The 26,248-nt window shown below is 60.2% G+C and overlaps 1 protein-coding gene across 1 annotated transcript in view; it reads right to left on the minus strand.

Moving 5' to 3' along the window:
* Positions 1-1,751: 1,751 nt before the first annotated feature.
* The window catches only part of GLP1R (glucagon like peptide 1 receptor), a 44,592-nt gene continuing 20,095 nt past the window's right edge, over positions 1,752-26,248 (minus strand). The window contains exons 6-13 of the mRNA XM_066359500.1: positions 23,654-23,807; positions 20,778-20,937; positions 17,084-17,144; positions 14,622-14,691; positions 14,426-14,514; positions 13,952-14,090; positions 13,087-13,128; positions 1,752-7,072 (exon numbers count right to left, since the gene is read on the minus strand). Of these exons, the coding sequence (XP_066215597.1) occupies positions 6,905-7,072; positions 13,087-13,128; positions 13,952-14,090; positions 14,426-14,514; positions 14,622-14,691; positions 17,084-17,144; positions 20,778-20,937; positions 23,654-23,807 (883 nt within the window). The 3' untranslated portion in view covers positions 1,752-6,904. The remainder of the gene's footprint in view (positions 7,073-13,086; positions 13,129-13,951; positions 14,091-14,425; positions 14,515-14,621; positions 14,692-17,083; positions 17,145-20,777; positions 20,938-23,653; positions 23,808-26,248) is intronic.

Raw genomic sequence — 26,248 nt, forward strand, 5'->3', positions numbered from 1 at the left:
AGCTCCTGGGGCAGAGGCCGAGGAGCCATCCCCAGCGCCCCGGTCATCTTTGCTCCAGTGGAGCCTTGGCTGTGGGAGGGGAATAGAGAAACAGAGAGGAAGGAGAGGGGTAGGGGTGGAGAAGCAGATGGGCGCTTCTCCTGTGTGCCCTGGCCGGAATCGAACCCGGGACTTCTGCACGCCAGGCCGACGCTCTACTACTGAGCCAACCAGCCAGGGCCCCATGTATAATTTTTGACTCCCCAACATCTTAATTATAGTCATCCCTCTGTATCTGCAGAAAATTGGTTCCAGCACTGGCGCGGATATCAGAACCCGTGAACGCTCAAGTCCCTGATATAAAATGGTGTAGAACAACACATACAATTGGACCTCCTGTCCAATCCGCACCTGTGGATTCCCAACCAGGATCGAAAACACTGTTTTGGATTCATGGTTGGTTGACTCCACAGATGGACTAGAAATCCAGGGATAGAGAGGACTGACTCTATGTTTTTAAGAATCCAAGTGTACGTGGACCCACACAGTCCAAACCTATGTTTTACAAGGGTCAACTGTGTTGGGTTGCGCAGGTGTTTTCCTGGGAATGGGGATGGGGGTGGGGATGATAGAAACAGCTCCGGGCTCCATCCAGCTTGCTCCTGCTGAGGGTCCAAGTCAAGAAGCCAAAAGGTGACAATATCAACAGGGGAGGGAGTGACGTCAAAAGCAAGGTTGGTGCAGATCTGCCCAAACGCAGCCCTTCTGTCTGCAGAAATCAGGAGTTGGCTGTATTTGTAGTTGACTCTCAGAGTAAGACTTTTTCTGTGTATGAGGGACAATTACCATAGCTTGTCTAAAGAAAGGTGTGTTTAAGGAGACCTTCAGATAAATACATTGATCGTCTAACACAGGGGTCAGGAACCTATGGCTCACGGGCCAGATGTGGCTCTTTTGATGGCTGCAGACAAATCTCTAATAAAAAAATAATGTTAAAAATATAAAACGTTCTCACGTATTACAATCCATTCATTTCCTACCGCTCATGTTCATGGTTGCGGGTGGCTAGAGCCAATCACAGCTGTCCTCTGGGACAACACCAAATTTTTACTGGATAATGCATAGCGTACATGGGCCGTTGTATGGCTCTCACGGAATTACATTTTAAAATATGTGGCGTTCATGGCTCTCTCAGCCAAAAAGGTTCCCGACCCCTGGTCCTAACAGGTGACTGGAAATGGTGGTGGAATTAGGGGGAACCTGCTCTTCTATAAGAGTGAATTGCAAATCCAGGGAGCAAGCAAAGATTTCAAGTGGGGAATGTATGTTTTCCTGAAGGCGACTCTCTCACCAGCAGACCCCCTCCATTCACATCCTGCAGCTGCTTTGCAAACATGGCTGGTGCTTTTAAAGCATTTATATATTTATTATTATTATTTTTAAAAACCATGGATTTAATGGACTAGTTCACTTAGACAGGAACATCAAATGAATGAGTGGAATTAAAACACATCCATTTGGCTGTCCGTCTTTGTCTAAGCCACTCGACCACCCAACTTCTCTCATTAAGTGACACCGCAGTCCCTGTGAGAAGTCTGCGATGGGTAAACGAGCCCCTGGTAAGTGCTCTGGAGATGCAATCACGAGGGGAGTAATGAGCAGGAGGTCTCTGGCTGGGGCCAGAAAAGGCAGCTTTTGTGTTTTCCCACTGCACCGTGAGTCACCGAGGCTGGCCCTGCAGAATACCTCCCCTCCCGAGAGCAAGCAGGAAGCAACAGTAACGACAGGCTTTTATTTGACGTACAAGGCAAATGAAGAAAGAGCCTGAACCCCATTCATATCTGTACAAGGAATTATGTATGCCCTGCACATTTGCTACCTAGAGATGCAGGTCATATTTCACATGAATTTCTACACTAAGAAAACAGCATGAAAATTATCTTGTTTAAACATTCATGAGGAGCAAACGACCTCCCGAAAAGCACTGAAGACGGAAATTTAGCTTTGTCCCTCCAGCAAGCTTTGGCTCTTCCCTCTCCGTGCATCTCTCCATACAACCCCCTCCAAACCCAGGGGAGGTTGAGGTTTAGCTGCTTGGAGGCTGTGACTGTTTTGTGTGGGAGGAGCTTTAGAAGAACTGCAGGTTTGGAAGAAGAGTGGGAGCCGTTTGGCAAGACCCAGTCCTGTCTGTCTGGGGCCACTCGGGCCCCATCCTGACTGCTCCACTGGCTCCCGGGCGAAGAAGCCAGCGGCTTGTGCTCTGCTCCAGACTTGGCGGGGAGCTCTCATCTCCCCACATCCAAACACTCTGACTTGTTTGTCTTCCCCGGGATTGCTCTGACATCAGTGATAATTAGTCCTGCTAGATTGTCCGGGTTGCCTAATTACGGAGAGATTTGACAGGCCCCTTCAGAAAGATGGCAGGACCCCAGTGTAAGTTAAAGATCCACGCCAGCGGAGGCGACGCTCCTCGCTGCGCCCGTGTGCGGTGCGCCGTGCGTCACTGTCAGCCCTGGCAGCACCACCCTCTCAGCTGCGCCCCTAAATTGGTCACAGCTGAGAGAAGGGCATTCGCAGCCTGGCTAGCAGGGTCACCTCTTACTGAGGGGGTGTGTGGGGAAGCTCGCTGTGGGGATAGGGGGATAGGAGGAGGGTGGAGAGGAGGCTGGATGCATCCGAGGAAAATGAGTGACTGATGGATGAGGCCCTGGAAACAGGCTAACGTGGCCAAACGTGGGGAGTGGGGGAGAAAACGGTCCCCTCTGACAGACTCGGATCTAGGCCAAGTCCAAGAGACTTGGGGGAGTAAATGGGAAAACAATTCTTCTTATCTGCTTCCTGCCAATCTGTATCCATTGACAGAGCAGAAGTAATTACAGATACTGTGGACACACTGCCGCATTAAGGAAAGAGTTTCAAATTATACTGCTTCACAAGGCTCCTGACATCGGGCCTCCTCACGGGCACTCCTGACATCGGGCCTCCTGGCGGGGCTGGGGAGCTGGGCGAGCCCAGCAGGTTACACTGTAGCGATACAGTGCTGTTGTTTGTAAAAGTTCCTCACACTGGGGCATTTTGTTTCCCAAGAAAACTTGCTGGGTGGGGGGAGGGGGTGATACTGATTTGGTTTATGCTGAATATTTAGAATGTCACCTAGTCATCTTAGCAGGGTAAGCTGACATATTTGGAGGGTTTTCATAGAGTTTGCCTCATAGGAGCCAAAAGCAGGGTCAGCGCTGCAGATTAGAATCAATTCAGTGGAGGGAAAATAAACCTCTGGAACGGCTCTCGCCTCCCCGGAGCACGTAGCAGGCATTAGCAGTAATGGGAGCCCTGTCTGCGCATGGAGAGAACACATCTACCGCTCCGGCTCCCACTCCTCGCCGGGCGGTGTGGTCCCACGACCTTCACAGTGGGTGGGAAGATTCTGGATTCATCATCACTGCACTTGATGCTGCTACGCACAGGACAGAAGACACACACACACACACAGACACACACACACACACGAGTGTTCTTTCCTTGTGGAAGAATGAGCCAGGAGGGGACGGGGACGGAAGCTGCTGAGACACGGCCCACACAGCCGGTGACCAAGCCCTTGCAGGCAGGGACGGGAGCCGACTCTTATTTGCCATCTTTGCTCTCAGCTGACGCTGCCCAGTCTGCGGGTCTTCTCCGACCTCAGGGGGGCGCTACAGGATCAAAAGGGAGGCTCAGGACCTCCCCTCAGACTCTTCCAGTCCAATCTGGGTATGGAACAAGCACAGGTGCCTCAGGAAAACAGGAAGCCAAGCCGTTGGCGGAGCTCTGGGTTTGCTACGTGAAGCGGCTTGCAGGCTCTCTCTGTGCACACGCATGCTCTTAGGCATTTCATGTCTTAATTTTAAAACGAGGATGAATGAAGTGCTGGAGTACAGATAGTAAAGCACACTCGGCCCCTCCTCCCAGTAGAATAAATCATCGAGGAGATGGTGCTGTCACCAAACATTTCCTGTGGTTTGCTCTTGAACGGAAAGGCCAGGTGACACCGCTGAATTTTACTTACAGCACCTCGTGTGGCTATTTATACTTTGCGCCTCTCCATCCCAGGGGCCCCACTGATCTGAGAGGCAGGAGTTGGCGTGGGTCCAGGTGACTTTGGCCGGGTCTCCTGGGCAAGCCTCTTTCCTCACTTCTGTAGATCAGGGCCGGAGGGATCTCTCCAAGATCTTTCCTTGCTCAGAGGGATCTCCGAGAACTCCACTGGTGTGGTCTTCGGCAAGAATTGCATTGAGTCCATCGAAAATCATGCCCACAATCGGTAAAGTCCCCTTTAAAGGGAAAGAGACTTTGCCACGCGTGGCTTGTTTCAGGTCTGTGATTTAGCTCATGGAAGATTGAAACGGCAAGGACAAGGTGATAGGATTTAAGCCCCTAAGAAGTTCAAGGGAGCTAGCCAGAGTGCTGAACTCAGACCCGGAGGGCTGCCCGGCTCACGCCGCCCACAGCCTGCCGCTCAGCGATCACACCCCAGGGCAGAGGCAGACTGGCGTCCTCAGCGAGCTCCAGACCTGGGGCATCAGGTGTGTAAACAGCGGGCGGGGCTTCAGAGCAGATGGCATCGGATCGACCCCAGATCTGTCAGAGCTGTTTTTCACTTAGGAGAGTTTGGGAAATAGCTTTGGAAGTTCACTGCAGTTCAAATGAATACTAATAGTGTGGGTCTTGGAGCAAAGAAAATATTTCCTCCAGTTTAGTATCTGGTACTTATCCAAGAAGGAAAAAAAATTCCTCTGTGCTAAAAGGCTTGGGGCTTAGGGGTTTGATGAGCCTTCTGAAATCAGCAACCACCAGTACCCGCTGGGAAAAGAATCCTACTTGCAGTTTAAGCCAAACAACCCGAGCTTCCCAGGTGCCTCCTTAACGAAAGATGGTCTCCCCACAACTCCTCCCCTCAACAATTTACTTCTCACAGGTACAATCACTGTATCTCTTCAGGTGTTGCTGTGCAGTGTATTAAGTCTCAGAGCTTCATTTCTCCGCTTGTGCCCGCGCTGCACCCCACATCAACCCACCAGTGCTCGTCTCCCCCACCCCACTCCACAGAGAACGCCCCGAGTGGCGCCGGCCGGGATGTCTGCCCTGATTCCGGGGCAGCAGGAACATCTCTGCTCCCTGGCCGTGGAGGAGGCGAGATCTGCCCAGTTCTCTCCTGTGACCCGAGGGCCAACCTCCCTATTAGCACAGACACAGCACTTCACTGAAGCTGGAGTGGAAGAAATTTCCTGCTTGATGTGTTTTATGTCCCATTATTGTTCTCCCTGCACATCACACATCTCTCCGAGGGGCACCAGGGGATGTGCCTGGTGCCAGGTTTGGGGGGAGGGTCCCCCACCACTTAAAAAGGAGAAGGGAGAGATAGACTCATCAAGGAATTCATCTGAAGCCTCTGCCTCCGCACTCCCAGGAGGCTGGGACTCCCAATGTCCTCTCCTTCTCTGGAAACTTCCGTGGCATCCGTGCACCTTCCCCAGGTGGGCTGGTAGATCCCCCCTTTCCTGGGAGTCTACAGTGCTGTCGTGTGTCTGCGCTCTCATCCCGGCCGGGGCAGGACTGACAGGTGTCTGCTGGTCACGATGGATGGGATGAGATGGGAGGCAGGGCGAACGTTAATGAGCTCTAGGCATGCAGGAGTCCTGTCAAGGGCTCCACCCCACCCCACCCCTCACAACAACATCACAACCACCACAAGGATTCAGTTCTTGTTTTCACCAGGCGGGGGCAATCAGAATGGCACGTTGGCACATACAGACTATTCACAGCCGCGGAGGAAAAGGAACGAAGTCTAGAGAGCTCTCAAGCAGGGAGACCGCGGAGGGAAGAAACGCAGAGCAGGGGAAGCCTGTCTCCATGGTAACAGGGGTTTGGCAGTTGTCCCACAAGGGTCTCTTCTTGGCCGCATTTCCTAAAGTGAGAGGAGGCCCCCAGACTCCCATGCAAGATACAGAATCCGGTGGGATATAAAAAGTACGTCCGTGGTGCGGTGCAGGCACTCTGCCCCGGCCCTCTGGGTCCCGGACAGCGGCGGGCAGTCGGAGCCCCCAGGGTGGGCATCGCTGACGTCCCTCCGAGAGCCCCGGAGGGTCCTTGAGCATCTCTAGAATGAGACTTGGAGCTCACAGCCAGGGCCGGGACTTCTCGGCAGTGAGCCTGCCTGGTCGCCCGGGCACGGCCGGGGCAGGCACCAGAGCAACTCCCAGGAGGCCCAGGGAGAAGCGGGCAGCGGCGAAGAAAACCCTCGGGCACCTTCTCAACATCACGCACAGCCATTTCTAGAAATAGCTGCTGGCCGTGGCCCACACAACCCTCCCCAGAGAGAAGCTGGGTGACGAGATGAGGGGGCAGGTTGAGGGAAACGAGAGACCCGGACACGTGAGCAACGCCCCTGAACAAGGAGGCCGAGGGGGGTGGTGACCCCAGCCAGAGGCAAGCGGGGTCGGCTCCCCGGATCCAAGCTCAGCGTCTGGCTGCGGTGACGCCGGCCCCCTTCAGCATCACCTCCTCTGACAGGCCACCATCCCACTAATAAGCCATTGACCTTGGGTGTGAGTCTGGGGCTGATTTGCTGCTCTGTCTGGGGGAACCCCAGGGGCCTGTGGCTTAACGGGAAGAAATCCTCATTTTAGCAGCAATAGCTTTTCCTCTCTTCCCGCCACAGTGATCAGATTAGCAGGCTGCTTCTCCGCAGAGGAAACGAGTCCGGCCCCGGGAGGCACTGCCCATTTGCCTGTCTGATGGGTCGGGGGGAGGGGAGGCAGGGCTGTCTGCGTGCGTGTGTGCGTCCGGCCCTCCCGGGAGGGTCTGCCCCGCCCGGCTGGCCACCCGGCCCGCCTGCAGCCGGGAGAGACCGCGTGCGCAGCGCGGGCGGGAGGGGGACGCCGGAGGCTTAGCTGCAGGAGGCCTGGCAGGTGGCCGCGTACACGCTGCTGCCCACCACGGCCCCGCTGCTCAGGCTGCTGCTGGGACACTGGAGGGGCTTCATGCTGCTGTCCCTCTGCATGTGCAGGCGCGCCAGCCGCCAGCGCTCCCAGCTCTTCCGAAACTCCATCTGGACCTTCCGTGGGAAGAGGAGGGGAAACAACAGGCATCATGCAAACCGACTGCCCACAGAACTGCCCCGTGATTGCATTAGTAGGGAAGGGAAAAAATCCGCTACATTACATTAAGAGACACGAGTCAAGGCTTTCGGGCACCTAAATTAATATCCCGATAAAATCGTTTATTGTTGTCTCCGATTTTCCCCCTCTCCTTGGGAGAGAGATGGGCTTGATGGTTTAACCGGTCTCTCACATCTCTAAACTCCGTGACTCAGCTAAGCACCCTTTACAATCCATCACAGCGTTGGGCTTGATGGTTTAACCAGTCTCCTCCATCTCTAAACTCCATGACTCAGCTAAGCACCCTTTACAATCCATCACAGCGTTGGGCTTGATGGTTTAACCGGTCTCCCCCATCTCTAAACTCCGTGACTCAGCTAAGCACCCTTTACAATCCATCGCAGCATTGGGCTTGATGGTTTAACCGGTCTCCCCCATCTCTAAACTCCGTGACTCAGCTAAGCACCCTTTACAATCCATCACAGCGTTGGGCTTGATGGTTTAACCAGTCTCCTCCATCTCTAAACTCCGTGACTCAGCTAAGCACCCTTTACAATCCATCGCAGCATTGGGCTTGACGGTTTAACCGGTCTCTCACATCTCTAAACTCCGTGACTCAGCTAAGCACCCTTTACAATCCATCACAGCGTTGCTGAACGGGAGGAGGACGGGGGAGAGAGAGAGGCAGGGAGACGGAGACGAGGGGAGAGAGCGGAAAAGGAAAAGGAGAGTCCGACTGCAGAGCGCACCCTCCGGGTTCCGCACGGACGACGGCGAGGAGGGACGTTGTCCCCTGCCTCTCGGTGCCCACACCAGACTCTGCTAAACTCCCCGGGGGCTTCGCAGGAGGAAGGAGGAAGAGATGAAATGAGGCCGAGCCTGGGTGGCAGCAGGGATGAGGAGGCTGGGGACAAGGGGCTTCTCACCCTGTATTTAAACTAACCCCATCCAGGGACTAGTCCCAACCCACAGTGGGCGGCCCAGGTGAGCTCTGTCACCCGGACTCCCGGCTGTGCTGGGCTCAGGCCTCCCACCAGGAAAAGCCTTCTCAAGAGGGCTGATGCTTGGAGACCATGTTGTCGGGCAAAGAGATCAGATTCAACCAACACTGCTGAACCCCAGGTCACTTAAGGGCTGTGGTAATGCCACGGTGTTTCAGGTCCCCCCAAGGGGGCTGCTGGCACCTGCACGTCCAGCCCAGGGTGTCTGGAGGGCTCTTCTAGCGACATGCCCATAAGTTTGCTTCCCCAAACTCCTCTGATGTCCCCCAGCCCTGCCCCCAGGTCTCCCCACACCGGAGTGTCCAGGACCTGACTCTTCCCTTTCTGGCCCCGGCCACCAGGACAGCCAGCGGCCAGCAGCTGTCGGCAGGCAGGCAGCTCACTGACAGTGCCCCCCCGGTCCCTGCACCAACACCCGGCCACCCTCCTGCTGCTGCCCCCTCCCGCTCAAGGGCTGCCACCCATTGAGTGAAGCCCACCAAGACGTCTGGCGTGGCCGCGTGCCAGCCCCTAAAAGGACGTTTCCCACGCTGAGTGTGGCTGAGCCACCGGGCACCCGTCTCCCAGGACGGGCCCAGCACCCCAGGCCATGGCGTGGAGCCCGGCGTGGCCGTGGGAGGGAGGTCGCGTGGACACCACGTGCAGCCTCCCCCTGCAACGCGCCAGCTCCCTGCCCAGCGAAGCGTGTGCGGTGCTTGTGCTGACGGCCAGGGTGGGGACATCTGAGGACAAGGGTGGCCTCTGCATCTGACAGCCTTTAAAGGGGGAGAGAGATGGTAAACTGAGGCACGCCCATGGGAAGCCACCTCGGGGGCTGAAGAGGTTCCCTTGGATACCGGCAGGAAGGCAGACAGGCCTGGGACCTCTCAGAGTGCTGACCCCGTGTCCCCTCTGTCCCCATCTCCCTGGCACTTCCTGAACCTCGGCGGCAGTTCCTGTCGTTACAAAGCACCGTGCTGTGGGCGCCGGCCGCCCGCCCAGCGTCTCCCTGCATTATCTCAGTGACGTTTCTCCGCAGCCCCGGCTAGGATCCCCACTCAGAGGGGAGGGAAGTGAGGTGCGGAGTATTTCAGTATTTCTCCAGGTCTCAGCCAAGACTTGAAGCTCGATCTGGGCTGACTCCACAGCCGGTCTCCTAACCACTGGCCTCCCGTCCCCCCTGACAGGCTGGTCCCCCCTGAACTCAGCCGGGAGCACCGGGAGGGCCAGCACCACGTCCTCATCTCACCCGCCCCACCTGACACTCAGCCGGGAGCACCGGGAGGGCCAGCACCACGTCCTCATCTCACCCGCCCCGCCCTGACACTCAGCCGGGAGCACCGGGAGGGCCAGCACCACGTCCTCATCTCACCCGCCCCGCCCTGACACTCAGCCGGGAGCACCGGGAGGGCCAGCACCACGTCCTCATCTCACCCGCCCCGCCCTGACACTCAGCCGGGAGCACCGGGAGGGCCAGCACCACGTCCTCATCTCACCCGCCCCGCCCTGACACTCAGCCGGGAGCACCGGGAGGGCCAGCACCACGTCCTCATCTCACCCGCCCCGCCCTGACACTCAGCCGGGAGCACCGGGAGGGCCAGCACCACGTCCTCATCTCACCCGCCCCGCCCTGACACGGCGCCCGCCCGCACACAGGTGCTCAGTAAGTGTCTCCTAAGTGAGCCGAATGGGGGAACTAATCGGACGCCGGGGTCCTCGTGACCGGGTCATTGCACTGGAGCAGCGAGGACCGGGGCGCCGTGCCAGCGCTGGTCACCCCCTAAGTTCACCCTCAGCCCCTCTGCTCAGGCCCCACGCCAGGCTCGGCCGTTTGGGACGAACCGCTAAAGCTCGTCCCCTCCATGTGCAATTGGGGAGAGAGTCGAAGTGACTGCCCGGGCGACAGGGCCAGGCAGTGCTGGAACTGGACCAGCCCTCTTGTCCACAGTCAAGAGTGGACACAGTGAGAGGACACGAGTGGCCGCAAGTCCACCCCACCCCTGTCCCCCGGGACCCCTCCTCGCCCCTCGGCAGGGGGTACAGGCCTTGGCAGCCATGTCCGGGCCATCTTTTCTCTTGGGGTCACGAGTACTTGGCATTGCCATGGCAACCCTGGGTCTGGAGAACAGCTCTGTGGACAAAGGCCTCAGCCCGGGAGCCGTGCGTGTTTCTGTGGCCCTGTGACAGTGACGGGTCTGTCCCTGTGCTCGGAGGAGCCAGCACACAAGGCGTCTCCAGGAGGGTTTAAAGGTGCACGTCAGCCAGGTGGGCTCTCTGGGCCCCCCGAGCAGAGTCTCCCCGACCCCCACCGCACAAGCCCGGGGGAGCTGAGGGAGGAGGCCAGCTGGGGCTCTGGTCATTCAGGGCCAAGTTCTCGGCCAAGGGCGGAGCGGTGACAGGCGCCCATCCCTCCTTCTGTGGACAGCTGGGCGGCCTGGGCAGGTGGGCGAGGGAGGCGACCTGGTGACTGGGCTCTGAGGAGTGGACTCAGGGAAGCGAGGGAGCCTGGTGAGACACCATCGGAGGGGAAGCCGTTGCACACGTGCGTACCAGCTCATCGGGCAGGGGAGGTGGGGGAGGGCTGAGCCTGTGCTGACAGCTCGGCTTTGGGGAAAGGGGAGGAATCAGTGGGAAGCAGGGGCTGGGGCCAGGAAGGTGAGAAAGTGGCAGCAGGGGCCCCCTTCCCTCCACAGGCCTCTGCCCCCCCTCGGCCCCCTTCCCACACACAGAGACCCGCCACCCAGCCCCCGACCCCCAGAAAACAAAGCAGCAGAGCTGAGGGCCAGGTGGCACACCAGCCCCCTGGCTGAGAACCATTCCTGAAGGGAACGCCACGGTTCTAAGTGCCCTCTACACCCGCCTCCCCTCCTCCCCTGGCCCACCTCACACTGAGTCTGGCCGCCCTCTCCCTCGGAGACCCATTCATGGGTCACCCTGCGCCCGGCGCTGCCCCCCAGCAGCCCTGACCTATTAGTACCACCCACCACACAGCCTGCTAGCTCTACCACCTTCTAGCCAGTGAATTGGGGCTACTCGTTTCACTTTGCTGGGTCTTAATTTTCTCATCTGTAAAATGAGGACAATGCCTGCTACACAGGATTGGATTTAATAAAACACTTGAGCACCAGTGCTCAGGAGATGTTTCCTTCTCCTTTAGAGGTCTGAAGCCTACGTGCTGCATTTTGTCTCCATTTCATAGAATGAGGAAACTGAGGTTCAGAGTGGGCGGGTAACTTGCCCAAAGTCACACAGCTCACTCAGTGATGGGGCCTGGATCAGAGATCTGACGCCAAAGCCCACACCCGGCATCCTTCCTGCTACCTCCCACTGCTTCTTCGAGCCATCGCCCGGGTCCCTGAAGCACCGAGCGCCCCGCCCACCGCTCCCCCTTGTCCCTCACACCCATAGCAAAAGTAGGAAGGCAGAGTTTTAAGCTCCGGGATCCCGGAGTCAATGACATAGAAGCCACACGGAGTGCTGGGTTTCCGACGAATAGTGTCCCCGGGTCACGAGCTCCAGCCCCTCTGATGCAAATGTTGGCCTGAATGGAGCTATCAAGAGTCCTCAGTTCCCCCCGAAGCTGTCAGGGAATCTCACACTCTCTTCCCTCCTGGGGGTTATTCCTCTGGTAGAAACTTCCCCTGGTGACCCTGTGTGGTCTGTAGGACTATTACTTTTTCTCCTCTGGAGAGAACCGGGGGGTGGGCTGTGGCCTTTGTGATGTCCACTTTGATGGCTTGGGGCGCGCCTGCCCCAGCACAAAGCTGGACACCTCGGGGGACTTCCCACAGCCACCCACAGGCACGGACACACGGACAGCCCTCCTCCCCAGGGGCGGGCTGTCACAGAGGGAGGCTGTGGTCCTGCAGGGTCTGCCGGAGAGGGTGTGGGGTCAGCAAGGATTGCTGCCCTGCCCCCAGCCCCCAGAGCCTCCAGAGGGACTCCTGCCCGCCCCCACGGAGGGCCGGGGCTCTGGCTCGCCCACCCAGAGAACAGGTGGCTTTCCTCTTTCAGGCCGAACTCACTTCCCTCCTGGCCCTGCTACCCGGTCGGGCCAAGCCTGGCATGCTTCTTACCCCGTCTGATCTGCAGCCTTCGCATGGGGCAAGAAAGGGAATCTAGAAACCAGAATTTTAGCAGAGAATTTTTGGGGGGGAAGAGGCTGTGACAAGGAAATGGGATAGTAATCATTAAAGCCTGAAGTCTGTGACTTGGACATGTCTCTTAAAGTGACCTGTGACAGCCACCACCACCCGCTCATGCAGGACCCCTCTAGAGGGTTATGGTTATGGTATGCCCACAAGTAAGTGTGAGTGTGTGTGTGTGTGTGTGTGTGTGTGTGTGTGTGTGTGTGTGTGAGAGAGAGAGAGAGAGAGAGAGAGAGAGAGAGAGAGCGCCCCACGCACAGGAAACAGAATACACGGACAAGACGCTTCCTCAACTCTAGAGACTCAACGTGGTGAGTAGGGGGTTTGAGCGAAAATGACTGAGGGAGTCTGCAGGAAAATGGCTGAGAGATTAAACTGCAGCCTTGAGACAAGCCTTTGGTGTGGCCTTCGGAACGCCCAGTCCTGCGGGGGCAGAACGCTGCCCTGGCAAGCACTGTTGTGATTGTTTCTAGGAAGCCGCTGGTCCCCATAGCCATTTTCCTGCATGCCTGGGGGGCATCGGTTGGTCATCTTTCTCTGCACCTGAATCCATCGTAGCCTAATTTGGCCCAGGCTCTGCTAGTTTGCTTTGATGAGCAAAGAGACCAATAAATACAATGAGACCGCAGAGATCTGGGCTCTCAGGTCTAGAGGCTGGGAGTTCCCTGTAACCGTCTTTTCTGTATGTTGCGTCTTGTGTGTGTTTTTTCTTAAGTCCTGCAGTGCCTTCCTCTCGTGCCCGCCCATTGCTGAGCTGGTCTCGGCAGGAGTCCCCACCGTAAAACTCCAGAACGGCCCCCGCAGCAGCCGAGCGGAGCGCCCACGTCCCTCCCCAGGCCTCACCTCGTTGTTGACAAAGCAGTACAGAATGGCCACCATCAGCCCCTGGAAACAAAGGAGTCCCGTCAGCAGAGAGGAGGCGGGAGCAAGGCGCCCTGCGGACAGACCCCCGTCTCGGGCTCCTTGGGGCTCCAGCCCCCCCAAGCCCCTGCTCCGATCGGGCAGCCCCAGAGGCGGGGTGGTGGGCTCCTCCTCTCCCTCCCAGGGAACAGAAGGGAGCTCCTCAACTCCCGCACCCCCCGAGGATGCCTGAGCCCAGAAAGGCCGGGGACTGTGGGCATCTTCCCCGGCACGGCCCACCTGTTCCCTCGGGAGACACACACCCCAGAACTGCCGTCACTGGGTGTGCGTGCGTGCGTGTGTGTGTGTGCAAGCGCGCACACAGGGGCCCCACATGCTGGTGGCCATCCCGAGGGGCCGGGCCCGTCTCTCAAGTCTCGCACCCCCTCTGACGTTCACGCCCCCGCAGCACCGCCCAATGCTAGTGGAGAGGGCCGACTCCTGGCCTCGGAAACCACGTGACTGTGCGGATCTAACACCTCGAGGATTAAACGCACAGTGTGTGTAGAGCAGTCGGCAGGGAACACCCCCTCGCGTGTGCCACCCAAGCAGCTCTGGAGACGGCAGCTGCAATGCCAGGCGGGGTGCCCACGGCCCCATCCGGGAAGGCTCCTTGTCCAACGTGCTCATACCGAAGGCTGGGCCCTGGGACACCTGGGCATTCCAGCCCAGGCCCTGCTCCAGCCACGCGACACTGGGGCGAGGACTGCCTTCCCCCAGGCCTCGCGCTGCCCGTCTGGCAGGCGCTGGTCTCTGCCCCCCCCCACCCTGGGACGTCATGGGGGGGGGGTCCTGGCCGTGGGGTCACCTGGAAGGAGGTGAAGGAGAGCTCCGTGAGCAGTTTGATGAAGCGCAGCGTCCCCCGGGCGTGTTCGTCCATCACGAAAGCAAAGATGACCTCGTGGGTCCCCAGCAGGGGGATGAGCGTCAGCGTGGACTTGGCAAGTCTGGGGGTGCAGTGGAGGTGTGATTCGGGGCCTCTCCCACCGTCCCTCCTCCCCTTTCTGTGCCCTTGATCCCCACCAAGGCCTGGCATCTGGGTCGCAGACACCCTCCCACCCCACGTACCCTGGGACAGGCTGCTTGGAGGGGGGGGGTAGAGGTCGAGGCCCTCCCTCCCGGAAGCGGCCCCGGGACAGGGGTGCGGGCAAGGCCAGGGGTCTGCGGCCAGGCCCGGGGGGCCCGGGGGGGGGGGGAAGGTGGGGGGGCTTCCGAGCCCAGCACGACAGGATCCCCATGTCAGGAAGGAGGGCTGTGGTGAAGAACAGCTCGGTGACGTCACCTGCACTTGATGTCCGTCTTGCACATCAGGTTGGCCTTCAGTTTGGACACCACAATGCAGATGACTCGCACAAAGATGAGGAAGTTCACCTGCCGGGCAGGCAGGAGGGCGGCTGGAGGCCTCCTCGTGAGGCTCACTCCTCCCGCCCCCGTCCGCCCCCAGCACACCCCGGGGCCACCCCCACATCGCCACTCACCCCGATGGCAAAGAGAATGGGCAGCCGGATAATGAGCCAGTAATTCATGTTCGAGTTCCTGGTCCAGCAGCTGGAGAGGGGAGAGACACACAGGCGCCCAGGTGGACGCAGCCCCCCGCTCAGAGCACCACGGGGGCCCCAAAACACGCGTGGGCGCACCCAGAGCCATACAAACACTGCCACCCAGAGCTGACAACCCGACAACCAGTCCCCCAGCTCCACACAAAGCCCTCCCAGCCCCCCACCACACACAGTCCTAAATACACAGTCACACACAGGGAGACACGCACCGCCCTGCATGAACCTGCGGACACAGCCATTTGTGTACCTAGCACCATACACAAAATAACTAACATTGCACTGGTATTCCAGAGGAACCTGCAGGGGGCGCCGCCCCGCCCCACAGGCCCGGCACCAGGGGAACCTGCAGGGGGCGCCGCCCCGCCCCACAGGCCCGGCACCAGGGGAACCTGCAGGGGGCGCCGCCCCGCCCCACAGGCCCGGCACCAGGGGAACCTGCAGGGGGCGCCGCCCCGCCCCACAGGCCCGGCACCAGGGGAACCTGCAGGGGGCGCCGCCCCTCCCCACAGGCCCGGCACCAGGGGAACCTGCAGGGGGCGCCAGCCCTCCCCACAGGCCCAGCACCAGGGGAACCTGCAGGGGGCGCCGCCCCTCCCCACAGGCCCGGCACCAGAGGAACCTGCAGGGGGCGCCAGCCCTCCCCACAGGCCCGGCACCAGGGGAACCTGCAGGGGGCGCCGCCCCGCCCCACAGGCCCGGCACCAGGGGAACCTGCAGGGGGCGCCGCCCCGCCCCACAGGCCCGGCACCAGGGGAACCTGCAGGGGGCGCCACCCCTCCCCACAGGCCCGGCACCAGAGGAACCTGCAGGGGGCGCCGCCCCGCCCCACAGGCCCGGCACCAGGGGAACCTGCAGGGGGCGCCGCCCCGCCCCACAGGCCCGGCACCAGGGGAACCTGCAGGGGGCGCCGCCCCGCCCCACAGGCCCGGCACCAGGGGAACCTGCAGGGGGCGCCGCCCCGCCCCACAGGCCCGGCACCAGGGGAACCTGCAGGGGGCGCCGCCCCTCCCCACAGGCCCGGCACCAGGGGAACCTGCAGGGGGCGCCAGCCCTCCCCACAGGCCCAGCACCAGGGGAACCTGCAGGGGGCGCCGCCCCTCCCCACAGGCCCGGCACCAGAGGAACCTGCAGGGGGCGCCAGCCCTCCCCACAGGCCCGGCACCAGGGGAACCTGCAGGGGGCGCCGCCCCGCCCCACAGGCCCGGCACCAGGGGAACCTGCAGGGGGCGCCGCCCCGCCCCACAGGCCCGGCACCAGGGGAACCTGCAGGGGGCGCCACCCCTCCCCACAGGCCCGGCACCAGAGGAACCTGCAGGGGGCGCCAGCCCTCCCCACAGGCCCGGCACCAGGGGAACCTGCAGGGGGCGCCGCCCCGCCCCACAGGCCCGGCACCAGGGGAACCTGCAGGGGGCGCCGCCCCTCCCCACAGGCCCGGCACCAGGGGAACCTGCAGGGGGCGCCGCCCCGCCCCACAGGCCCGGCACCAGGGGAACCTGCAGGGGGCGCCGCCCCTCCCCACAGGCCCGGCACCAGGGGAACCTGCAGGGGGCGCCGCCCCTCCCCACAGGCCCGGCACCAGGGGAACCTGCAGGGGGCGCCGCCCCTCCCCACAGGCCCGGCACCAGGGGAACCTGCAGGGGGCGCCAGCCCTCCCCACAGGCCCGGCACCAGGGGAACCTGCAGGGGGCGCCGCCCCGCCCCCCAGGCCCGGCACCAGGGGAACCTGCAGGGGGCGCCGCCCCGCCCCCCAGGCCCGGCACCAGGGGAACCTGCAGGGGGCGCCGCCCCGCCCCCCAGGCCCGGCACCAGGGGAACCTGCAGGGGGCGCCACCCCGCCCCACAGGCCCGGCACCAGGGGAACCTGCAGGGGGCGCCGCCCCGCCCCACAGGCCCGGCACCAGGGGAACCTGCAGGGGGCGCCGCCCCGCCCCACAGGCCCGGCACCAGGGGAACCTGCAGGGGGCGCCGCCCCGCCCCACAGGCCCGGCACCAGGGGAACCTGCAGGGGGCGCCGCCCCGCCCCACAGGCCCGGCACCAGGGGAACCTGCAGGGGGCGCCAGCCCTCCCCACAGGCCGGGCACCAGGGGAACCTGCAGGGGGCGCCGCCCCTCCCCACAGGCCCGGCACCAGGGGAACCTGCAGGGGGCGCCGCCCCGCCCCACAGGCCCGGCACCAGGGGAACCTGCAGGGGGCGCCGCCCCGCCCCACAGGCTCAGCACCATCTGTCACACAACCCCAGGAGGTGGATGCGGGAGTAGAGAACTGAGATGTCAGTTAAGCTCTGGTCCCTCAGTTTATCCTCCCAGCAGGTCACAGCCGCGTGCCCCGGGGGCCAAGGGGCCTCGTGGGGCTTCGAGCACAGGGCTGTCAGGACACTCACCCCTCGTCCTCGTAGAGGTACTTGACAATGCCCCAGGGGACGACAAACAGCAGGGGCACACCTAAGAGCAGAAAGGGAAAGAGAGGGAGAGGACAAGGGCTGGCAGGCTAGAGCCACCGCCGTGCACGCCCAGAAGCCTCTCCTTCCCCCGGCCTGCCCCACCTCCAGCCCTTCTCCTTGGCCCCCAAGCCACACTTTCTAGAAGGTGTGGAATGAGGCTGGTCGGGGTGCAGGAAGAACAGAGGCGGCAGGAACCCCCTCGCACCCCCCCGGACTCTTCCTTAGAGAGCGGTCCCCGTCACGTCGTGGCCGTGCTCCAGTCCTCACTGTGGGCCCTCCCGTGGGCCAGGCACGCTCTCAGGGTTTGCCCCAGGGGTTCTGGCTGAGACACAAAGCCACAGACACCCAGGCAGCAGAGGGACAGGGCCGTGGAGCAGGGAGAAGACGCCGGGTGAGGCGGGAACAGGTCAGCTCCCCGCGCCCTTCCCCCACTGCCGCAGCCCAGGTGCTGTCTCAGCCAGCGAAGCCCTGCCCGTCGCCTGTGCCCTGTCCACGCGCACCTGCAGGTGGCCCGAAAGAGCCTGGGGCAGAAGCACGAGGCTGTCCTGGATGCCGGCCGCCCGGCTAGCTCACACTGACCGGCGCAGTGGCCCGCACTCAACACCAACTGCAGTAGCAACAGCACTTTCTGCTCAGCTGAGGCTTGGCCGGAGTGGTAGCAGCTCTGGGGTGACCCCCTAAGGTCCCCACCTCCTGGTATTCACATCCGGGCACAGCCCGCCTACGTAGGACCAGGGTTGGTGGGTGGGACCAGTGTTGCACAGCAGAAATGTCACTTCTGAGATTAGGTTATAAAACACTGTCTTAAAACATTAGAAAAGGCTTGTCTTGGGCTCTCTCTCTCAGTGGGTTCACTTGCTCCGGGGACACCAGTGGCCACTGAAACGGCCTACGGAGAGGCCCCGAGGCAAGGAACGGAGGCTGCCCCTTAACCGCCAGCCAGGTCCTAAGCTTCCTGTCCTCGGCCTCATGAGCGAGCTTGGAAGTGGGTTCCCCAACCCCAGTTAAGCTGTGAGACGACAGCTCGGATGCATCTCTGAGCCGGAGACCCACTAAGTTGAACCCAGAAATCTGACCACAGACACTGCGAAGTAAGAATTGCTTTAAGCAGCTAAGTTGTGGGGTCATTTCTCTGCAGCGACAGGCAACTAACACAACTGGTTTCCGGTTAGAGCCCCGTTCACCTTCAGAGCCTCGGTGCTCAGCGCACCCTGAGAGCTCAGGACAGGTTTGCTGACTTAAAATCCGCCCGTCCATCCTCACGTGACAGAGGCAGACGGATTGGGAGCTCAGGAGGAGGGTACAGGTGGGACTGGGACGCAGGGCTGCCACCCCACGCCTGTGCCGGCCACCCTCAATGGCTTTCTATATGCTCTCTCTCCGTGCCTGTCTCTGTGAGTGCCCGTCTCGGAGCGGGAGACATGGGCGCCTGAGACAGGGAACAGCGTGCATATTAAGGGGCCTGGACACAGCTGTGAGTGTGCTGGGTGGTCCGTGTATACGCAGGTGTGGCGTGGGGGGCGGTCTCCCACAGGAGCATGTTGCCAGGGCAGAACACCCTTCATACCTCTTCCTGCCACCTTCACCCAGATGTGCGACACACGATGTCCACTCAACAGCGGCTCCTGAGCCACTCGTGTGCCCGCAGCTAGCACGCCGGACGGCGCGGACAGGGGCGGAGGGCGCAGAGCCGCTCACGGCTCCCTCAGATAGCTCTCTCCAGGCCAGTTATTTGAATACAGTAGACCTGCCAGCACCCATGATGCTTTAGAAACAGCCTTCACGAGCCCGGACAAGGGACAGGTGCCCGGCGCCGGCCCCAGCCCACAGTGCGCAGCCTGCCACGTGGAAGGTGCTCGGTGAGAATGGAATAAGTGAATGAATGAAAGCTCTCTGGGCAAGGACCTTCCAGCTTCCTGGCCACACACACGTCCGGAAGCCTCCTTCTTGGGGATCCCCGGCCACAGGCCATCCTTTCCCTCAGAAAGCCCAGTCCAGGACTGGGCAGCTCCTCTGTGTAACCAGGCCCAGGGACCTTCATTCATCAGCTTCTCCTTAACAAAGTTTTGTTTTTTTTTTTTTTCAAAAACACAGGCACAGCTCTGCTGCATGTAAACATCACACACTCCTTGCAGGCTGCGTCTCTCTCTCATTGAGAACATCAACACGACAGGCTGGAGAAAGAAGCTGGAATTCAGTCAGACACACAGAACCAGCTCCAGGAAGTAAGGAGGCCCTTATCTATCAAATGCCTTCCTCCTGGCCAGCCTCCTCGTGGGGGCTCCTGGGGACACCAGCCGCCCATGGACTGTGGCAGCAACCGACATGCCCTTTGAGAACTCCCCCAACTGTGTGGGAGCCCTGACTTTAATTCCTCCGCTCACTCAGGAAGCTACCTGGTGTTTCCCCAGCCTGTCTGAGGTGGGCGGGGACTCCCGGCATTGCAACAGAGCACCTGGCTCTCTGTGACTTTCTCTGTCCTGCTGTCTGTGTCCCTCGTCACTCTCTGCATCTCCCCACCTCAGTTCCTCCAGGAAGGATGCTCTGACTGGGGAGGGAGGGCCCTGCAGGTCTCGCCCTTGTGTCCACTACAGATCCTGAGCCCCGAGCCGGGGGAGTGAGGTGGTGGGAAATGAGGGGCTCCCCTCCCCCACTTCCCACTCAGACCTCAGGGCACTGTGTGTCCCCACAATCCTCCACCAACCACCCCCACTCCTCTGCACACGTCACAAGGTCCCTCTGATTGTTCCTGTCCTCAGGTCGCCATGGTGACAGGTGCTACCAGTACTGATGCTATTTCCCAGAATGGACAGCCACTGTCCCCCACCCTGAGGACCGCCTTCCCAGAGCACTCCTCCTCGATGACCCAACCGACTCCCGCCCCGGTCAGCGGAGGGCCCTCTGCGGCCACTGCCTGTCTGACTGGTCTAGCGAGATGAAGAGGCCTCGGGGAGCGGGAAGGCTCACCAGGGAGGGCCGGGCCCTGGGAGAGGAGGGAGGAAGGGTGGGAGCAGGGAGCTGAGTGCAGAGGCCAGGCCACCGGCCCATCGGCCCCCGGGCCCGCACTGCAGAGGCAGGCACGTCCGCTGGCCACCTACCCTCAGTGGGCTTCCGCCAACCCACCCTGCCCTCCTGTGAGCTCCTCTTTTTCATCCTGGGACAGAGTCACCGCCCTCAGCCCCCATCCCGGTGAGTCCCCACCCTGAGACCCAGGATCTCCGTTCGCCGCTGGGCCTGGGCTGCCCAGGACTGACTGGGTGCAGGGCGCCATCCCCAGAGGGTCTCGGGAGCAGGGGTATTGGAGGAGAGTGCAGGGCTGCCCACCGTGTATGCGGTGAGTCTGGCCAGACAGAGTGGAGGCCTCTGCTTCCATGAAAGGGGGAGGGTCACGGAAAGGCGGGAGGGTCACCGTAGCCCCTGCAGAGCCCTGACGGCCCCGTGGGCAGTTGAGTCCTCTGCCCAGGAGGGAGTTACCCAGGGAGCCCTGCTCCTTGGCCCAGCGGTGTGTTCTGAGGACCAGGTTGGCTTCGTGGGGGTAGCCTGAAGCCAGCAGTTCCAAGAGGGGTCAGCATCCCCCCTCCGCCCCCCGCCGTGCCACAGGTGGGGGTGGGTGATGAACGGCGGCGGGCCTTACCCCAGCCGATGCCCAGGTAGAGCCGGAAGATGCGCTGCTCCGAGAAGACCGGCAGGGCCAGCAGCGTGTACAGGTACACGCCCTCCACCAGGAGCCAGTAGTAATTGGCCGCCACACAGTACTGCATGAGCAGGAACACCAGGCGGCAGCCCAGAGAGTCCTAGGGGCAGAGACAGGTCCCGGGGGCCAAGAGCTCTGCCTCCTGCCTCTCCTGCCCCCCAGCCCCGCGGCCCCAGCTGCCCGCCTGCCCGCCCACCTGCCACCGGGGTGAATGTAGGACAAGAGAGCTAACACCTTCTGCCCAGACCTCTTGACCTGCTTCAGCTCATTGAATGCTTGCTATTCTGGGTGAAAGAAACTAATATTATTGCCATTCAGGTAAGAAAGCTGAGGCTCAGAGAAGTTAAATGAGTTGCCCCAAGCTATGCAGCTGGTAAGTGACGGAGCTGGGATTCAAGTCCCAGGTCTTTCTCCAAAGACCACTGCCCTGGCCGTTTGGCTCAGTGGTAGAGCATCGGCCTGGCGTGCAGGAGTCCCAGGTTCGATTCCCGGCCAGGGCACACAGGAGAGGCGCCCATCTGCTTCTCCACCCCTCCCCCCTCCTTCCTCTCTGTCTCTCTCTTCTCCTCCCGCAGCGAAGGCTCCATTGGAGCAAGGTTGGCCCGGGCGCTGAGGATGGCTCTGTGGCTTCTGCCTCAGGTGCTAGAACGGCTCTGGTTGCAACAGAGCAATGCCCCGGATGGGCAGAGCATCGCCCCCTGGTAGGCATACTGGGTGGACCCTGGTCAGGCGCATGCGGGAGTCTGTCTGACTGCCTCCCTGTTTCCAACTTCAAAAAAACCCCCAAAAAACCACTGCCCTGTGTCAGACTGGAAACTCCCTCAGGGCAGGAGGAGTTTCTCCTCAGTGTCTCCCTCCCAGGGGTCCCCAGGGTGGCTGCCTCCTCCATCAGGCTGGGGACTCCCCAGGACGGACTGCCTCCCCCATCAGACCGGGACTCCCCAGGACGGACTGCCTCCCCCATCAGACCGGGACTCCCCAGGACGGACTGCCTCTCCCATCAGACCGGGACTCCCCTGGATGAACTGCCTCTCCCATCAGACCGGATCTCCCCTGGATGAACTGCCTCCCCCATCAGACCGGGGACTCCCCAGGACGGACTGCCTCCCCCATCAGACCGGGACTCCCCAGGACGGACTGCCTCCCCCATCAGACTGGGACTCCCCAGGACGGACTGCCTCCCCCATCAGACCGGGACTCCCCAGGACGGACTGCCTCCTCCATCAGACTGGGACTCCCCAGGACGGACTGCCTCCCCCATCAGACCGGGACTCCCCAGGACGGACTGCCTCCCCCATCAGACCGGGACTCCCCTGGATGAACTGCCTCTCCCATCAGACCGGGACTCCCCTGGATGAACTGCCTCCCCCATCAGACCGGGGACTCCCCAGGACGGACCGCCTCCCCCATCAGAGCGGGACTCCCCAGGACGGACTGCCTCCCCCATCAGACCGGGACTCCCCAGGACGGACTGCCTCCCCCATCAGACCGGGACTCCCCAGGACGGACTGCCTCCTCCATCAGACTGGGACTCCCCAGGACGGACTGCCTCCTCCATCAGACTGGGACTCCCCAGGATGGACTTCCTCTCCCATCAGACTGGGACTGCCCAGGACGGACTGCCTCCTCCATCAGACCGGGACTCCCCAGGACGGACTGCCTCTCCCATCAGACCGGGACTCCCCTGGATGAACTGCCTCTCCCATCAGACCGGGACTCCCCTGGATGAACTGCCTCTCCCATCAGACCGGGACTCCCCTGGATGAACTGCCTCCCCCATCAGACCGGGGACTCCCCAGGACGGACCGCCTCCCCCATCAGACCGGGACTCCCCAGGACGGACTGCCTCCTCCATCAGACTGGGACTGCCCAGGACGGACTGCCTCCTCCATCAGACCGGGACTCCCCAGGATGGACTTCCTCTCCCATCAGACTGGGACTGCCCAGGACGGACTGCCTCCTCCATCAGACCGGGACTCCCCAGGATGGACTGCCTCCCCCATCAGACCGGGACTCCCCAGGACGGACTGCCTCCTCCATCAGACCGGGACTCCCCAGGACGGACTGCCTCCTCCATCAGACCGGGACTCCCCAGGACGGACTGCCTCCCCCATCAGACCGGAGACTCCCCAGGGTGGCTGCCTCCCCCATCAGACAGGGGACTCCCCAGGACAGACTGCCTCCCCCATCAGACCGGGGACTCCCCAGGATGGACTGCCTCCCCCATCAGACCGGGGACTCCCCAGGATGGACTGCCTCCCCCATCAGACCGGGGACTCCCCAGGACAGACTGCCTCCCCCATCAGACCAGGGACTCCCCAGGATGGACTGCCTCCCCCATCAGACTGGGGACTCCCCAGGATGGACTGCCTCCCCCATCAGACCAGGACTCCCCAGGACAGACTGCCTCTCCCATCAGACCAGGGACTTCCCAGGATGGACTGCCTCTCCCATCAGACCGGGGACTCCCCAGGGTGGCTGCCTCCCCCATCAGACCGGGACTCCCCAGGACAGACTGCCTCCCCCATCAGACCAGGGACTCCCCAGGACAGACTGCCTCCCCCATCAGACCGGGGACTCCCCAGGATGGACTGCCTCTCCCATCAGACCGGGGACTCCCCAGGATGGACTGCCTCTCCCATCAGACCGGGGACTCCCCTGGACGGACTGCCTCCCCCATCAGACCGGGGACTCCCTAAGGACCAGGCATAGGCACTATTGCCTGTCTCTGTGCCAGGCCTGGGCAAGGTGGGGGAGACCAGCATTCCCGGCCGCCCAGCCCCCCCCCCCCAGGCCTGTCCCGGGTGCTCACATACCTGGTAGGAGAGGAGCCCGTCCCACTGGTGCTGCTGGGCGGCCGTGCTGTACATCCACTTGAGGGCGGCGTCCTTGACAAAGACGGACAGCGCCCGGAGGATGAAGGACGCAAACAGGTTGAGGTGGATGTGGTTCCGGGTGCAGTGCAGGTGTCTGGGAGAGAGAGCAGGTGTCTGGGGGAGAGAGCAGGTGTCTGGGGGAGAGAGCAGGTGTCTGGGAGAGAGAGCAGGTGTCTGGGAGAGAGAGAGCAGGTGTCTGGGGGAGAGAGCAGGTGTCTGGGAGAGAGAGCAGGTGTCTGGGAGAGAGAGCAGGTGTCTGGGGGAGAGAGCAGGTGTCTGGGGGAGAGAGCAGGTGTCTGGGAGAGAGAGCAGGTGTCTGGGAGAGAGAGAGCAGGTGTCTGGGAGAGAGAGCAGGTGTCTGGGGGAGAGAGCAGGTGTCTGGGAGAGAGAGCAGGTGTCTGGGAGAGAGAGCAGGTGTCTGGGAGAGAGAGCAGGTGTCTGGGGGAGAGAGCAGGTGTCTGGGGGAGAGAGCAGGTGTCTGGGAGAGAGAGCAGGGCCCCGCGCTGGCTTGGTGGCCCACAGGGCCGCTCCACTGCCTCCGGTTCCCCGGCCAGCACACACCACAGGCGCGTGTCCAGCCCTGGGCCGGGGCTCCTGTCTGCCTTCCTCTGAGAACGCCCCTCTTCACCGTCACCTTGAAAATCCTTTTGTGTAACTCAAGCCCTGCCTCTCCATGAAGGGTTCTGCTGTGCGGTCACGCCACCCCCACCCCCACCCCCACTCGCTCCTTCTGTCTGTGGAATCTTCTCCATAAAGTCACAGGTGGCCCAAGTGATGACTGTGTGAGGACCACTTTCCCCAGTGGGGGCTGTGCTCTGCGTCTTGATCACAGGGCCCACGTCTTACAGAGCACCCGGTAAACGTTCAAAAAGTCCTGGATACCATTTCAGTACCCTTTCCTGTCAGAACACACAGCAAACTAGAAATATAATGGGTATTTCTTAACCTGATAGGGGGGCTATCTACCCAGACCAGGGGCAGACATCATTCTTAACTAAGAAATGTTAGAAGCGTTCCCTTTAAAATAAGAAAAAAACTAAGGATCTTCTAGACTTAAGAAGCTACCATCACATCTGTTCAACACTGCATGACAGATCCTAGCCACTGGAATAAGGCAAGGGAAAAGTGTGTAAGAATTGGAAATAAAGAAACAAAGTTCTTATTATTTATAAATGATAGATCATTTTCATCGAAAACCTAAGACAACTGACACAGAAATTATTAGAACCAATAAGAGAGTTCGGCAAGGATGCTGATATGTATGTTTATATACATCAGCAACAAACAATTAAAAAATAAATTTAAAAATTCATTTACAGCCTGACCAATGGTGGTGCAGCAGATAGAGTGTCAACCTGGGACACTGAGGTCTCAGGTTCAAAACCCCGAGGTTGCCAACTTGAGCATGGACTCATCCAGCTTGAACACGAGGTCACCACCTTGAGATTGGAATCACCAACATGATCCCATGGTCACTGACTTGAACCCAAAGGTCACTGGCTTAAGCCCAAGGTCGCTGGCTTGAGCAAGGGGTTACCAGCTCAGCTGGAGCCCCCTGGTCAGGGCACATACAAGAAACAATCAATGAACAACTAGGGTACCACAACCAAGACTTGATGCTTCTCATCCTCTCCCTTCCTCTCTGTGTGTGTCTCTCTCTGACACACACACACAAAAGAAATTCATTTACAATATTTTTAATTGGCTACCTAGAAATAAGTCTAACATAAGGTGGCGAGATCTCTATGAGAATACTATAAAACTTGCTTGAAATCATTAAAGAAGATTTAAGTCTATAAAAGATATATCACATTCATAGATCGAAAGACTTTGTGTCTTGAAGGTGTCAATTCTCCTTACATTAATTGATAAACTCAATGTAGTTATAATAAAAATTCTAACAGTGATTTAAAAAAAATGAAATTTAGAAACTTATAAAAAAGAGCCGAGGGCCAAGATTAGTCCAGACAGTCTTAAAGAATCACAAAGTAGGGTCCCTTTGCTATAAGAATCACGAAGTAGGGTCCCCTTGCTATAAAAATCACAAATAGGCCCCCCCTGCAATAAGGATCACAAAGTAGGGGCCCCTGCTCTAAGAGAACCAAGATTTTTAATGACTATAGTAGCTGAGGCACCCAAGTAGTGGCAGAAGGACAGACAAGTAGACCAACAAGCAAGAACACAGGTGACAGAAACCGGCCCAGCCGTCGATGACGCTCGCTGGCGGGCGGCAGAGGCTCAGCAGCCCGAGGGGAATGGATGGCTCGCAGTGAACGGTCCTGAGACAACGACATGTACACATGGGAAAATAAAGCTAAATCTTTATTCTCATTATCAACAAAAATAAATTCCAGGTGCATCAAGAACCGGGAGGGATGAGCAAAACGTATGACCCAGGATCATCAGGAAAGATTTTCTCAAAATTCGGTCATTGGGGAAAAAAAAATTTTTTTTTAAATCAACTGACAAAATTATTTTTTATCAATTAATAACATTTGTCAAATTTTGTTTATCAAAAAAAACCCCAGATGAATT

Source organism: Saccopteryx leptura, chromosome 1 (genome assembly GCF_036850995.1).
Source record: "Saccopteryx leptura isolate mSacLep1 chromosome 1, mSacLep1_pri_phased_curated, whole genome shotgun sequence".
Classification (NCBI taxonomy): Eukaryota; Metazoa; Chordata; class Mammalia; order Chiroptera; family Emballonuridae; genus Saccopteryx; species Saccopteryx leptura.